Source organism: Muntiacus reevesi, chromosome X (assembly GCF_963930625.1).
Source record: "Muntiacus reevesi chromosome X, mMunRee1.1, whole genome shotgun sequence".
NCBI classification, from domain to species: domain Eukaryota; kingdom Metazoa; phylum Chordata; class Mammalia; order Artiodactyla; family Cervidae; genus Muntiacus; species Muntiacus reevesi.
The window spans coordinates 2,925,879-2,942,626 of NC_089271.1; the positions used below are offsets into that span (position 1 = coordinate 2,925,879).

The following is a 16,748-nucleotide window of genomic DNA, read 5'->3' on the forward strand; positions in this document are numbered from 1 at the left end:
TTTCTCACTTTAAAGGTCAAATTCCCACATCCACATATGCTTCTCTTAAAACAAATATAATTATTTAATTGACAGAATGCCAGAAAAGCTTATCTCTGCCAACCAGGATACTGAAGGTGCCTCCTGTTGTAACTGCGGTCATATGAGCAACAACCATTGGTTCATGATGTGTCACGCCAACAGATGCAGACCATAAAAGTGGCAGCAATTTTGTATCCTCTCCAACCACTGGGACACCCTCAGCTTCTAGAGAATCAGGGTCTTGAGAGTCAACAAGATGAAGGTTCTGCTGTTCAGTCTTGTCCTTGGTCTGCTTGTGGCCAGTCAAGGTGAAGCTCAGCAAGACGCCTCACAGGTACTGGGGCATTTGAATGGTGGTCCAAGCTTGGGAGGAGGTCTTGATGTGCATCCGTGTGAGTGTCGAGGTTTGGTCATGTGCATCGCTAAGTCTAGCCATCTCCCTGCAATTCAAAATTGCTCCATTCACTGGCTCTTCACCTGTTATTTGTAATGTCTGTGTCATCTCTACCATCTCTTCATTGGCTCTCATATATGTTCACTGCTGTTGTAAAACTGAAGGGAGATCTCACAGCTGTTGGATTGGGGCTCTTGCATTTGACAAGACAGCTCAAGCTATCTCAGTAATACCTCAATTGTTTCCTTTATCTGACACGAGTTTTCACATGATTTTATACCCAGGGCTGTGTTCATAAAGATAGGTAACTTCTGCTCAAGTGAAAGGGCAGGGAAACTGCTGAGAGATTATGTTGGGCAGAATTGACAGAGATGGACTAAGATTTCTGAAGGGAATTTTATCTGTAGCTCACAGGAAGATGGAAATCCCATTACATGGCAGCTAATAACATAGAGAAGATCACCGAGGGCGGGCCATTCTATCTTTTCATGCGCTACATTGAGTTTGATGAAGAAAATGGCACGGCACTGTTCCACTTTTATCTCAAGTAAGTAACAATCACCCAAAAGGAAAACACTTGTAAACCCCGGCCTAGGGGAGGGTGTCTCCTCCCTGTCTGCAAGGTGCTCTCTGGGAGATGTTGAGGGGAAGACACCCTGAGCTGTGGGGCTGAGCAGGGTCTCTGAGCTGGGGGAAGGGCAGTTCCCCTGTGAGCCTCCAGGGAATGTCCTGAAAATTCTGCCTAGAGGGGGAATCCTGAAGCTCCACTGGCATCAACTCATTAAAGGAAAGAGGGACCAGGCAGAGCGAAGAGGCTCATGTCCTTGAGCCCACAGTCCCCACCAGGGCTTAAACCCTTCCTGCGGATTTGTAAGAGACGATTCCCACTGAGCCCGGAAGTGGGATCCCGGGGAGAGCACACAGTGAGCTCTGCCCTCGGGGCTTCCTCCCGTGATGTTGCATCACCACTGAGTTTCTCAAAGCCGTCAGAGCCCCTAGTGACTTTCCCAGGTGCATTCCCTGGTGCCTGCCAATGCACGTGACATGAGTTTGATCACTGGGTCGGGTAGATCCCCTGGAGGAGGAAATGGCCACCAACTCCTGCATACTTGCCTGGAGAATCCCACAGACAGAGATTCCTGGTGGGCTACAGTCCAAGGGGCCCCAAAGAATTGGACAGGACTGAGCATTGGATGACACACACACACAGATCCAAGTACCATTCCTGGAATGTCCACCCTACCGCAGACTGTTTCCTAGGAACATGCAAGTAATGCAGAAATCAACACATTTATTCACCAGTTATCCTCCACCTCACCCCACCCCCCCAAATAAAACAAAAAACAAAAAACAAAAAAACAATAAAACCAGAACATGTAAACTCAGGTATGCATTGTGAGGAGTAAAAATATGAAGAAAAGAAACAACTTTATCCAACAATGTTGGATAAAACATTTAGTTATTTCTTTTCTTCATGTTTTTACTCCTCACACTTGATGAAAGTGAAAGAGGAGAGTGAAAAAGTTGGCTCAAAACTTAAGCTTTAAACTTTAATGTTAACATTCAGAAAACTAGGTCATGGCATCTGGTCCCATCACATCATGGGAAATAGATGGGGAGACAGTGAAAACAGTGTCAGACATTATTTTGGGGGACTCCAAAATCACTGCAGATGGTGACTGCAGCGATGAAATTAAAACAAGCTTACTCCTTGGAATGAAAGTTGTGACCAATCTAGACGGCATATTAAAAAGCAGAGACATCACTTTGCCAACAAAGGTTCATCTAGTCAAGGCTCTGGCTTTACTAGTGGTCACGTAGGCATGAGAGAGTTGGACTGTGAAGAAAGCTGAGCACCGAATAATTGATGCTTTTGAACTGTGGTGTTGGAGAAGACTCTTGAGAGTCCCTTGGACTGCAAGGAGATCCAACCAGTCCATCCTAAAGGAGATCAGTCCTGGGTGTTCATCAGAAGGACTGATATTGAAGCTAAAACTCCAATACTTTGGCCAACTCTTGTGAAGAGTTGACTCATTGGAAAAGGCCCTGATGTTGGGGGGGTGGGGGGGGAGGGGTGGATTGGAGGCAGGAGGAGAAGCAGAAGACAGAAGATGAGATGACTGGATGGCATCACCGACTCGATGGGCATGAGTTTGAGTAAATTCTGGGAGCTGGCGATGGACAGGGAGGCCTAGTTTGCTGCAGTCCATGGGGTCGCAAAGAGTCAGACACGACTAAGCGACTGAACTGAACTGAACTGATTATATATAACGCATGTTTCAGAGCATCAGTTCAGTCAATTATCCCCCACCTCACCCCATGTGAAAAAAACAAACCAGAACATGTAAACTCAGGTATGCATTGTGAGGAATAAAAATATGAAGAAAAGAAAAAACGAAATGTTCTATGCTTGGAGATATTGATTTATAAATTATATAACTGATTATATATTATATATAACCATATGTTTCATAGCACCTGTTCAGTCTCTCAGTCTTGTCCAACTCTTTGCCACCCCATGGACTGCAGCACGCCAGACTTCCCTGTTCTTCAACATCTTCCGGAGTTTTGTCAAACTCATGTCCATCGAGTTGGCTGTGCCATCCAACCATCTCATCCTCTGTCATCCCCTTCTCCTAGTGCCTTCAATGCATCCCAGCATCAGGGTCTTTTCCAATGAGTCAGTTCTTCATATTAGGTGGTCAACGTATTGGAGTTTCAGCTTCATTACTTGATAGTATACTTACAATTAAGTTTAAATCACTCATACAGGAACAGGAAGAAGGCAATGACGACCCACTCCAGTACTCTTGCCTGGAAAATTCCATGGATGGAGGGGCCTGTTAGGGTGCAGTCCATGGGGTCTCTAAGAGTCGGACACGACTGAGTGACTTCAATTTCATGCATTGGAGAAGGAAATGGCAACCCACTCCAATGTTCTTTCCTGGAGAATCCCAGGGACTGTGAAGCCTGGTGGACTGCCGTCTATGGGGTTGCACAGAATCAGACTTGACTGAGGCGACTTAGCAGTAGCAGCAGCATATAGGAACAGACTCAAACACATATATATCTTGTCTCAGGAGAAACATTTGTCTGTTTTCACTAAATTTTTAAGAACATCTGCAATCATCCTTTTTGCCATGTTTTACAATTTTTGTGTCATACGTTTAAATTTTCATGTAGCTAATCTTTCTGAAATCAATTTTGCCTGGAATAAGAAGTGGCAACCCACTCCAGTGTTCTTGCCTGGAGAATCCCATGGACAGAAGAGCCTGGTGGGCTAAAGTCCATGGGGTTCCAAAGAGTCGGACACAACTGAGCAACTGAACACACAATGAAGTATAGTTACATGTAATTAAATGCACCTTTGTGGAATGCACAGTTCAATGAGCTTGCACATGTGCACAGTTCTTTCACCATCTACACAGTCAAGATGTAAAATCCCAGGCTTCAGTTGGTGCTTCAGTGCTTAAGAATACGTCTGCCAATGCAGGAGACCTGAGTTCCATCTCTGGCCTAGAAGGACCCCACGTGCCCTGGAGAGAGTAAGATCATGTGCTGCTATGACTGAGCCTGTGGGATATATACTCTACCAGGGAAGCCACCACGGTGGCAAAATGACATAACAATTTCAAAAATAAAAATAGTTTTGTTTTTAAAAGGACAAATATAAAATTTCTCCAGCACACATCCTTTTCTTCAGTTCAGTTCAGTTCAATTCAATCGCTCAGTCTTGTCCAACTCTCTGTGAACACATGGACTGAAGGACTGCAGGCCTCCCTGTCCATCACCAACTCCCGGAACTTGTTCAAATTCATATTCACTAAGTCAGTGATGCCATCCAACCATCTCATCATCTGTTCTCCTCTCCTCCTCCTGCCCTAAATCTTTTCCAGCATCAGGGTCTTTTCTAAGGACTCAGTTCTTTTTTTTTTTTTTTTTTTTATTTATTTATTTATTTTTTAATTTTATTTTATTAGTTGGAGGCCAATTACTTCACAACATTTCAGTGGGTTTTGTCATACATTAACACAAATCAGCCATAGAGTTATACATATTCCCCATCCCGATCACCCCTCCCACCCCCCCCTCCACCCGACTCCTCTGGGTCCTCCCAGTGCACCAGCCCCGAGCACTCGTCTCATGCATCTCACCCGGGCTAGTGATCTGTTTCACCATAGATAATATACATGCTGTTCTTTTGAAACATCCCACCCTCACCTTCTCCCACAGAGTTCAAAAGTCTGTTCTGTACTTCTGTGTCTCTTTTTCTGTTTTGCATATTGGGTTATCGTTACCATCTTTCTAAATCCCATATATATGTGTTAGTATGCTGTAATGTTCTTTATCTTTCTGGCTTACTTCACTCTGTATAATGGGCTCCAGTTTCATCCATCTCATTAGAACTGATTCAAATGAATTCTTTTTAGGACTCAGTTCTTTATATCAGGTGGCCAGAGTATTGGAGTTTTCAGCTTCAGCATCAGTCTTTCCAATGAATATTCAGGACTGATTTCTTTAGGATGGACTGGTTGGATCTCCTTGTAGTCCAAGGGACTCTCAAGAGTTATCTCGAACACCACAGTTCCAAAGCATCAATTATTTGGCACTCAGCTTTCTTTATAGTCCAAGCCTCACATCCATACATGACTACTGGAAAAACTATAGCCTTGAGCAGATGGACCTTTGTTGGCAAAGCAATGTCTCTGCTTTTCAATATGCTGTCTAAGTTGGTCATAACTTTCCTTCCAAGGAGTAAGCATCATTTTACTTCATGGCTGCAATCATCATCTGCAGTGATTTTGGAGCCCCCAAAAATAAAGTCTGTCACTGTTTCCACTGTTTCCCATCTGTTGGACATAAAGTAACGGGGCCAGATGCCATGATTTTAGTTTTCTTAATGTTGAACTTTAATCCAACTTTTTCATTCTCCTCTTTCACTTTCATCAAAAGGCTCTATAGTTCTTCTTTACTTTCTGCCATAAGGGTGGTGTCATCTGCATATCTGAGGTTATTGATATTTCTCCTGGCAATCTTGATTCCAGCTTGTGCTTCCTTCAGCCCAGCATTTCTCATGAGGTACCCTGCTTGTAAGTTAAATAAGCAGGGTGACAATACACTGCCTTGACATACTCCTTTTCCTATTTGGAACCACTCTGTTGTTCCATGTCCAGTTCTAACTGCTGCTTTTTGTCCTGCATACAGATTTCTCAAGAGGCAGGTCAGGTGGTCTGGTATTCTCATCTCTTTCAGAATTTTCCACAGTTTATTGTGATCCACACAATCAAATCTTTTGGCATAGTTGATAAAGCAGAAATAGACGTTTATCTGGAACTCTCTTGCTTTTTTGATGATCCAGCTGATGTTGGCAATTTGATCTCTGGTTCCTCTGCCTTTGCTAAAAGCAGCTTGAACATTTGGGAGTTCATGGTTCATGTATTGTTGAAGTCAGTCTTGGAGAATTTTGAGCATTACTTTGCTAGCATGTGAGATGTGTTTAATTGCTCGGTAGTTTGAGCATTCTTTGGCACTGCTTCCCTTTGGCATTGGAATGAAAACTGACCTTTTCCAGTCCTGTGGTCCATGCTGAGTTTTCCAAATTTACTGCCATATTGAGTGCAGCACTTTCACAGCATCATCTTTGAGGATTTGAGATAGCTGAACTGGAATTCCATCACCTCCACCTGCTTTGTACAAAGTGATACTCCCTAAGGCCCACTTGACTTCACATTCCTGGATTTCTGGCTCTAGGTGATTGATCATACCATCGTGATCATATGGGTCATGAAGATCTTTTTTGTACAGTTTTTCTATGTATTCTTGCCACCTCTTCTTAATATCATCTGCTTCTGTTATGTCCATACCATTTCTGTCCTTTATTGAGCCCATCTTTGCAAGAAATATTCCCTTGATATGTCTTATATTCTTGAAGAAATCTCTCGTCTTTCCCACTGTATTATTCGCCTTTATTTCTTTGCACTGATCACTGAGGAAGGCTTTCTTATCTCTCCTGGCTATTCTTTGGAACTCTGCATTCAGATAGGTATATCTTTCCTTTCCCCTTTGCTCTTTGCTTCTCTTCTATTCACAGCTATTTGTAAGGCCTCCTCAAACAGAATTTTATTTTAATCCTTCAATGTCCTATTTTTTGCCTTTTCGTACTGTCCTTTTCTTCACTTATCATTAAATCTCTACCCCTAGAGCCATAGGTAAGAAGAAATCTGCATATTCTAAATATTTCTTGCTCTTCATGTGAGAAAATTACACATTAAGAATCATTTTTCCCACCTTCCATCAATCAGCACAATGTTTAAAACAGGTATCAGTGTCTGCATATGCAAGGAATCACGTTTTTCAAGCCAAATGAAAGGAGTTACATTTTTCAAGCCAAATGAAAGGAGTTTGTTTGCTAAGATAAACTTTGCGTATTTGCACTTATATTGGATAATTGTTGTGTTTCCCCTTTGTGGTTGCTGTTCAGTGATTTCAATGCATTTCAATTTCCTAATGGCTAAGAGGGCTTCCCTGATAGCTCAGTTGACAAAAAATTCCACCTGTAATGCAGGAATCCCCACTTAAATTCCTGGGTCAAGAAGATCCACTGTAGATGGCATAAGCTAACCACTCCAGTATTCTGACCTGCAGAATTCATTCCATGGACTGTATAGTCCATTCGGTCACAAAGAGGCAGACATGACTGAGTGACTTGCAGTTTCACTTTCAATGACTAAGAACGCTCACCACACTTCACTGAGGGCATTCTTTTCCAAGGTGACTATTCAACAAATAATCCAGTTCCTGTAGCGTTATTTCCCCTTTAGTATTAGTTTCATGAAAATTCTTTCTATGTGCCAAATACACCTTTTTTCACATACATGTACAGAGGACATATGTGAAGCCACTTACTCTTTTGTTACAGAGGTGACAATATATACTTATCATCTATTATAGACACACATTTCTTCATAATATCATATAAGCACATCATGTGTACTTAAGTGTTCACTAGTGTTTGTGTCTGTGTGAGTGAGAAATGTGTCTGTATACGGACGTGTCTTTCAAGTTTAATCCTCATGTGGTGTTGTGGTGGAGGAAGAGTGTGTGATTGGAGAAAATTTAACTTTTTTTAAATTTTGTGATTTTAGGCTCTCAGATTGCCTAATGATGGCTCTGTTGTTGGCTCTGATGTTGTGTGATAAGGCCTGATGGCTCTCACTTCATCTAATAAGGGCTTCCCTGGTGTCTCAGAGGGTAAAGAATCTGCCTGTAATGCAGAAGACCTGGATTCGATCCCTGGGTCGGGAAACTCCCCTGGAGAAGGAAATGGCAACCCACTCCATTCTTCTTGCCTGGAGAATCCCAAGGACAGAGGAGGAGACTGGTGGGTCCATGTGGGTAGCAAAGAGTTGGACACCACTGAGTGACAAACATTTTCACTTTCACTGTCTAGTGAATCACTGCCAAGGTTCTGACAATGCACAAGGATTGTCATGACGGCTATGCCTCTCCGTTTTCAGAGACTGTATACATAACGGAAAAGTTCGTTCTTCTTCTTTTTTCCTAAAATTCTGGATTTCTCTATGTTTATTGTCTTTAAACACGACCTGTTTTATATCTGCAGGCTATCCTTGGAACGACTAGTCAGATTTAGTGTGTAGACAAGCCATCCTTGTCACTTGATGTTGACTGGATCTGAGACAACATATTTTGTCTCTTTTAAAGGTCAAATTGTTCGCGAGCACTGAAGTGATAATTGACACATATTCTCGGTGTCATACGGAATGAATCCTAGGTATCCATCAAATTTTTATAATCTTAATCAACGAATTTGAATATATTTTGTTTTATATTTTGTTTTTAAGGGAGAATGGAGAATGCATAGAAAAATATGCCTCAGGCACAAAGGAAGAAGGCTTTTATGCTTCTGACTGTAAGTATGAATGTTTCACTGGGAAGGTAGAAATCTTGGTCTCAACTTTCTTCAATAACCGATACACTTGAATTCCACTCCTACTAAAAATCAGTGGTCAGAGACTGGACCATCTCCCCTCATTGGAATGTTACTCAACGAAACCAGATCCAGACATCCTAGACTGTCAAGTTGAGTGGGCTTTAGGACGCATTGTATGAACAACAGTAATGGAGGTGACACAATTCAAGCTGTGCTCTTTAAAATCTTAAAAAATGATGCTGTTAAAGGGCTGCAACCAATGTGTCAGCAACTTTGGAAAACTCAGCAGTGGTCACAGAACAGGAAAAGGTCAGTTTCATTTCAATCCCAAAGAAGGACAATGACAAAGAATGCTCAAACTACTGCACCATTTTGCTCATTTCACATGTGAGCAAGCTCGTGCTCAACATCTTTCAGGTTGGGATTCAGCGGTACACGATCCGACAACTTCCAGAACTATAGGCATGATTGAGAAAAGGGAGATGAACCAGATCAAATTGTCAACATTCACTGGATCATGGAGAAAGTAAGGCAATTACAGAAAAAAAAAAATGTTTTTTCCTTACTCATTGACTATTGTAAGGCCTTTGACTAAGTGGATCACAACAAACTGTGGACAATTCTTAAGGATATGGGAATACTGGATTGCTTTACCTGTTCAGAGAAACCTGTAGGTGGATCAGTCAGCAACAGTGAGAACTGGATGTGGAACAACAGACTGGTTCAAAATTGGGTAAAGAATACAAGATAGTATAAACTGTCATGCTCCTTGTATATGTTATATGCAGAGTACCTCATGCTAAATGCCAGGCTGGGTCAATGACAAGCTAGAATCAAGATTGCTGCCAGAAATATCAACAGTCTCAGATATGCACATGATACCACTTTAATGGGAGAAAGAGAAGAGGAAATAGAGTCTCTTGATGATGGTGAAAGAGGAGACTGAAACAGCTGGTCTGAAATTCAACAATTAAAAACAATAAGATAATGGCATCTGGTCCCCTGATTTTATGGCAAGTGGAAAGTGGAAAGAGGAGAAGCAGTGACAATTTTATCTGCTTGCACTCAAAAATGTATGCAGATTTTGACTACAGTTATGTAATTAAGGATAATTGACATTTGAAGGAAAGCTATGACAACCCAAGACAGCTTATTAAGATGCAGTGACACCACTTTGCCAACAAATGTCCATTCTGTTCACAGTTGTTGTTGACAGTTGTTTCTTCAGTAATTATGAATAGATTTGAGAGTTGGGCCAAAAAGAAGACTGACAACAAAGAACAAATGCTTTTGAACTGTGGTGCTGGAGAAGACTCTTGAGAGTCCCTTGGAGTGCAAGGAGATCAAACCAGTCCATTGTAAGGGAAATCAGTCCTGAATATTCATTGGAAGGACTGATGCTAAAGCTAAAATTCCAGTATGTTGGCCACCTGATGCAAATAACTGACTCATTGGAAAAGACCGTGATGCTGGGAAAGTTTGAAGACAGGAGAAGAAGGGAATGACAGAGGATTAGATGATCAGATGGCATCATCGACTCAAAGGACATGAATTTGAGCAAATTCTGGAAAACCGTGCAGGACAGAGGAACTTAGTGTGGTACAGTTCATAGGGTCATGGAGAGTCAGAGATATCATAGCAATTAAATATCAACAAGAACAATGTGACTAAGCATGAGTGTAAATTTGTATTCTGTAGGGTTCTCACTGATAATTTGCGACAGGCTTAAGAACTGAGGTCTCGGGGTCTATCTTGAGATGGCACATTTGTGCCATTCACTTTTTAAAAACAATCTTATAAAATCTTGGTCCATTCAAGGTGAGATGGTTGAACTTGAACTCAAGGAGATCATCGTGAGTTCAACCATCAAGGCAGCTTCTATACAAAGCAATGGGGCTGCTGGCTAAGCTTTGTATCTCTGAGCTCTTAATAATGGCCCTAAATAAGATTCTTATTTTCACATGGCCTAAGGGAAACATGTTTGATTAAAATTTAAACACATCAATATGTGACCAAAACCCTTGCCTAAATTAAGTCGTCACACGGTACATAAGCGATAGCCACAAATTAGTAAAGTTCATGCCTGAAATATTTCCCCATACTTTGATCGATAACTTCTGGTATTTGATGTTTTCTAAAGTATGCCTTCTTTTTTTCTTATTCCCACTATATGGTTTCATTTGGCCAAGTCATTAATGTTTTCACTGTGTTTACTCGTCTCCATTTTTGTAACCCTTTTTAGCTTGATTTTTACCCAATGACTAAACAGGGAGACAAACAGAAGTGCAAGACTTATTGGAAGGTCTCTTGGGGACCAGTCACTGCACCCTTCAGGTGTGTCTTGGGGACTGTGAGATGTCCCCACATCAGGCTCAGGATCAGCAGTGGCCTTGATGGTGTCCTGACGCCAAGAAGATGGGTTTACTCCCATCCCTTCATGAGCAATATGGTCAACTCAGTGATGCTGCTAAGCCTACCTGGGTGAAGCCACGGTTAACCACAGGTGGTCACTGATAACCTGAGGACATGAAGAGTCTGACTTAAGCTGTCTCAACAGGAGCTAGGATGGTGCACTCGGCATGGCCTTGGGAAAATTGCATATTCTTGTCAGAGCTCTGAGACTCTGATGCTGCTTTGGCTGCTTTTTTGTTTTTTTCGAAGCACACTAACAATTGTCAATGTTTCACACATGGAACAGTGATGTTTGCATGCTTCAGGAACACATATGGGCAGTTTTATATTGTGTGTTGCTGAGTGATTGCAGGAAGGTGAGATGGAAGCCCGGAGAGAGAGGATGGATGTAGAGGGGAAACACAGTAGGTCAGAGATGCTTTTTGTCCAGACACATGGGCAGGGCAGAGAGAAGGGACAGCACTCCAAGCAAAGAAGGAGGTCACCACTAGGGGGTCACTGCCTACAAATCCCATCAGGTAAGCTGTCTTCACACCAACAAACACAGCAGTGGGCTGTGTCATAACCCAGTTTGAGGGGCTCGGGAAATAGAACCCTTAAAGTGTTCAGAACATTGTCTGACCTGGAGTAGGCACTCAGGAACAGAAGGTGATGAATGGTAATTTGCTTTTGATCAAGAGAAACTAATTCCATGGCTGGAGTAACAGAAACACAAAGAAACTTTGAACCTGGATTTGATCACATGTTTATGCTATTTAAAACACTGTCGGGGACTTCCCTGGTGGTCCAGGGGATAAGAATCTGCCTGCCAGGGCAGGAGACATAGGTTCAATCCCTAGTCCGAGAAGATCCCACATGCAGTGGGGCAATAAGCTCATGTACCACAACTACTGATCCTGCACTCTAGAACCCCGTGCTGCAACTACTGAAGCCCACGCATCCCAGAAATTGTGTTCAGCAACAAGAGAAACCACTGCAATGAGAGGCCCGCACACCACAACTAGACTCTACTCCACAGCCACCACAAGTGCAGAAAGCCCAGGGGCAGCAGGGAAGACTCAGCAAATCAAAAATAAATAAATTATCTCAAAAGCCAGAAAATAATCTGTTAGGTTTATCAGAGCACACGTTCTAGAAAGCATATTGGTAATACAGCAAGGAGTGACAGGTTAAGTATAGGAAAAGTTGAGGATGAGGACAATCCATGCCTCCTCTCCTTGCCGTGGTTAACGGTACCACTCTGAGCACGCATGGCGTGAGTGGGCCCATACACGAAGGGCCGTTCTTCATGCCCGCCATCTCTCACAATCATCTAACTGACAATACGTTAAGGTGGCCTATTTGAATCTTTTCTCTCTCTCATAGACGCGGGTCACACCGAATTTCGGGTCGTTAGAGCGGAAAACAACGCTCTCATAGCCGATGTTATCAATGTGGATGAACATGGCAAGGAGACACAACTGGTGGACTTGTTTGGTAGGTATGACATCCTATAATTCCCATTGCCATTCTCATGAAACACGTCCCTGTCAGGACTTTCATTCAGAATGTCAGGAGGTGCTGACAGGATTCCATATTCAGGGTGCCAGACCTGCGTCTTTATGTTCACCGAATTCATGATCCTGGAAGGTAATCTACCAAGAAACAGGAGGTCATCAGGTGCAGAAGATCACACCAGACATTTCAAAATGATTCCTCTCTGCTGAAATTTTAAAAATGAAAATTTACTGGATTATTTTATTTTATGTACTTCAACAAATTTCAAGCCATGTCTATAATGAGGCTGACTTTATTTCATGTTGAAGATTTTATTTAATCTTTAGTTGAAGGATCACTGCTTTATCGATTATGTTGTTTTCAGGCAAACATCAACATGAATCAGTCATAGGTAACCATATGCTTGTGTGAAAGTTGCTCAGTCGTGTCTGACTCTTTGTGACCCCATGGTCTATACAGTCCATGAAATTCTTCAGGCCAGAATATTGGAGTGGGTACCATTTCCCTTCTCCAGGGTAACTTCCCAACTCATGGGTCAAGCCAGGGCTCCCACACTGCAAGAGGGATCTTTACTAGCAGAGACATAAGCAATGTTCATAGGTATATATATATGTCCCCTCCCTTTTGAAGCTCCCTCCCATCTCCCTCCCCATCCCACACCTCGAGATTGATACAGAGCCCCTGTTGAGTTCCCTGAGACATACAGCAAATTCCCACTGGTTATCTACTTTAAATATGGTTATGTAAGATTGCATGGTATTCCCTCCATACATCTCACCATCTCCTCCCCTCTCCCCATGCCCATTATTCTCTTCTCTATGACTGTTTCTCCACTGATGCTCTGCAAATAAATTCATTATCAGTACTTTTTTCTAGATTCCATATATATGGAGATTGCATATGTATGTGTTAGTATACAGTATCAGTTTTCTGTTGCACTGTAAGCTTTGGAACAGACACTAGTATGATAAATCTTTCTCCTGTTCCATGATTCAAATGCAATGTTCTTATGAACACTAACATCACCCCATCAAGTAACCACAGAGAAGCACTAAGAGGTGTGTGTGACATGGAGACAACAGGAGTATATTTCAGAAAAGGCTATTGGGTAGAATGGTAGGTTCATGATAGAGTAAGTCAGCCCCGGTTATTATGTGTGATGAGATGAATGTGTCCATGGAAACGGAGAAAGTTGTTTCCTACTAAGTTTGGTGTAGAAACAGATATGTGCGATAGAGTTACACGTATTCCCCATCCCGATCCCCCCTCCCACCTCCCTCTCCACCCGACTCCTCTATGGCTGATTCATGTCAATGTGCGACAAAACCCACTGAAATGTTGTGAAGTAATTAGCCTCCAACTAATAAAAAAATTAAAAAATTAAAAATAAATAAAATTAAAAAAAAAAAACCAGGTATGTGCGGCAGATACATATATGATGAACGTGGGAGAAGCACATAGACTCCATATTCGGATGGACTGAGCTCCAAGTTCATGGAGATCCTGGCAAGTCTTTGTGGTCCAGCTCCTGATGGTGAGGAGTAGGGTGCCCTGTTCACCAAGTTGGACTGGGGTCAATTCTTCAGACAGAAAGCACATGTCTGTGTTGTGGGAACTGCTTGAAGTTCTTAGATTATACAAGTGAACATCTGATTGCACGTTCCATTTCTTTTCTGTAGATTGAGAAATTTCTGTGGGTTTCCAGGGGTCGGTAATTCTGCTTTTTGCATGGTGATTTTATAGGCATAGGAGATGATGTCGGACCAAAATGCAAAGAAGTGTTCTACGACACCGTGAGAGAAAAAGGGATTCCAGAAGAAAATATCGTGAACTTCATTGATAATGGTAAAGCAATTATACTTTTTCCCCTGACCTTACCATTCACCTGGCGTATCAATATAAGAAAACAAATCAACTTATTCAAAATTTCTTCTTCCACAAGTAATATCTTTTTTAAGGTCCATTATTACAAGAAAGAAAGGAAGGAAGGAGGGAAGAAAGGATGAAAGAAAGAAAGCTTGGAAATGCTGGGGAATGTTACTTATCGGTGGCTCTTTTATTTCTCCCATTTTGTTTTTCCCCAGATGACTGTCCAGAGGAGTGAAAAAAAAAAAAAAGTAACTCTGACACTTTTGTAAGTAAACACAGTCCATTATTAACGCTGCCCCTTTCAGATGGGGTAATAAGGTCATGCTGTCCTTTCATATGTGTGAAATGTTTGTTCCAACAATTAATTGTGTCACTAAAGAACTTTTTGTTACATAATTTCGCTGCTCTTGAGTCATATTATTGCAAACAGCTTGGTTGATTAACACCAGGAAGCTGTGGAGAGAGAGTCTTATCCTGCAGGAATCTTACAGACCAGAGTCATCAAAGAGAAGCAGAAATCCCCACGAGTTGGTGGAAATTATTAGTGTTCCCATCAGTCCTCACCTTGTGGTTGTACGCACACATTCATCCTCTGAGAAAAGCAGTGTTAAAGAGAGCTCTGCTTCCCTGATAGCTCAGTTGGTAAAGAATCAGCCTGCAATGCAGGAGACACAGGTTCAATTCTTGGGTTGGGAATATCTGCTAGAGAAGGGCTAGGCTACCCACTCCAATATTCTTGGGCTTCACTTGTGGCTCAGCTGGGGAGACCTGGGTTTGATCCCTGGGTTGAGACAATCCCCTGAAGAAGGGAAAGTCTTCTCCAGGATTATGGCCTGGAGAATTCCATGGACTGTCATGGTCCATGGGATTACAAAGAATTGGGCGCCACTGAGCGACTTCCGCTTGCATGCTTTCTGCAAGACCACTGTTTGATTTCATATGATTCTGACAGAACCAGTAAATGGCTTCCAACCACACTGTCTTAAACATGCATTTGCAATACATTCCTACGCAGAAGATGTTCCAAACGTGAGATATTTAAACTTTCTAAACTAATACAGCCTCCAGAAATGACACTGATCTAAAGTATGGTTCTTAATGTTCTGTTGAGAAAAAATCTTAACAAAAAGAGCGACTGAAAGCACTACCGTGCAAGTGAATGTGATAACAAAGAGGTGGTACATATATTCAATGGAACATTACTCAGCCAGGAGAAGAAGGAAATAGCTCTATTTACAGCAACATGGATGGACCTAGATATTTGTAATGCTGAGTGAAATAAGTCTGAAAGACAAATATTATAAATGCCACTTATATTTTTCAGTTCATTTCGCTGTCATATCTGACTCTTTGTGACCCTATGGACTGCCATATGCCAGGTTTTCCTGTCCATCATGAACTCAAGCTCCATCATGAGCTTGTCCTAACTCATGTCCATTGAGTCGGTGATGACATCCAACCATCTGATCCTCTCTCGTCCCCTTCTCCTCCCACCTTCATTTATTCCCAGCATCAGGATCTTTCCAAATGGTCCATTACTTTGCATCAGGTAGATAAAGTGTTGGAGTTTCAGCTTCATCATCAGTCCTACCAATGAATATTCAGAACTGATTTCCTTTAGGATGGACTGGTTGTATCTCCTTGCAGTCCAAGGAGGTCTTCTCCAATGCCACAGTTCAAAAGCATCAATTCTTCAGCACTCAGCTTTCCTTATAGTCCACCTCTCACTTTAGTGTAGGTAAAATGCCATGGTTCAGATCGTCATGAATCTGCCCACAGTGCAGGAGACCTGCATTCAATCTCTGAGTCAGGAAGATCCCCTGGAGAGTGAAATAGCAAGACATTCCAGTACTCTTGCCTGGAGCATCTCCATGGACAGAGGAACCTGGTGGGCTACAGTCCATGGTGTCACGGAGAGTTGGACACGACTGAATGACTTTCACTTTCAGGTAGACATCACTTCTCTGTGGAATTTAAAAAATGACATGTAGGAACTTATTTACAAACAGAAACAGACTGACAGATGTGGGTGCATGTTTTGTGACAGTTTTGTGGGTTCCAAGTCAGAGGGTGTTGCGAAGAGAAGGATTGGGAGGTTTGTGGTTGAAAAGTGAATGTGGAAGAAAGGTTAGCTGCTCATTCGTGTCCGACTCTCTGCAACCCCATGAAACATAGCCCTCCAGGCTCCTCTGTCCATGGGATTCTCCAGGCAAAATTACTGGCGAGGGTAGCCATTTCCTGCTATAGAGGATCGCACCAACACAGGGATCAAACTTGGGTCTCCTGAATTGCAGGCAGATCCTTACTGTCTGAGAAGTTTGGGGTTAGTAGATGCAGACTATTATATACAGGATGGTTAGAGAACAAGGTCCAACTGCATAGCACAGGAGACTAGACGCAATACTCTGTAAAGACCTAAATGGGAAATGAATCTGAAAAAGAATAGATACAAACTTTTGAATGTATAACCACTTGGCTGTACGCCTGAAATTAATGTAACTTTGGTAATCAACTATGCTCTAATATTTAAGACATAAAAGAAAAAAATTAATTCTTGAGGACCAAAATGACAAAAGTTGCAGGATTAGAGTTGTCTGCTCCAAT

The 16,748-nt window shown here is 42.1% G+C and overlaps 1 protein-coding gene across 1 annotated transcript in view; it reads left to right on the plus strand.

The window, feature by feature from the left end:
* The first annotated feature begins 277 nt into the window (after positions 1 to 277).
* The window catches only part of LOC136153904 (odorant-binding protein-like), a 57,531-nt gene continuing 41,060 nt past the window's right edge, over positions 278 to 16,748 (plus strand). The window contains exons 1-5 of the mRNA XM_065916047.1: positions 278 to 355; positions 823 to 962; positions 8,278 to 8,345; positions 12,144 to 12,254; positions 14,019 to 14,120. Of these exons, the coding sequence (XP_065772119.1) occupies positions 278 to 355; positions 823 to 962; positions 8,278 to 8,345; positions 12,144 to 12,254; positions 14,019 to 14,120 (499 nt within the window). The remainder of the gene's footprint in view (positions 356 to 822; positions 963 to 8,277; positions 8,346 to 12,143; positions 12,255 to 14,018; positions 14,121 to 16,748) is intronic.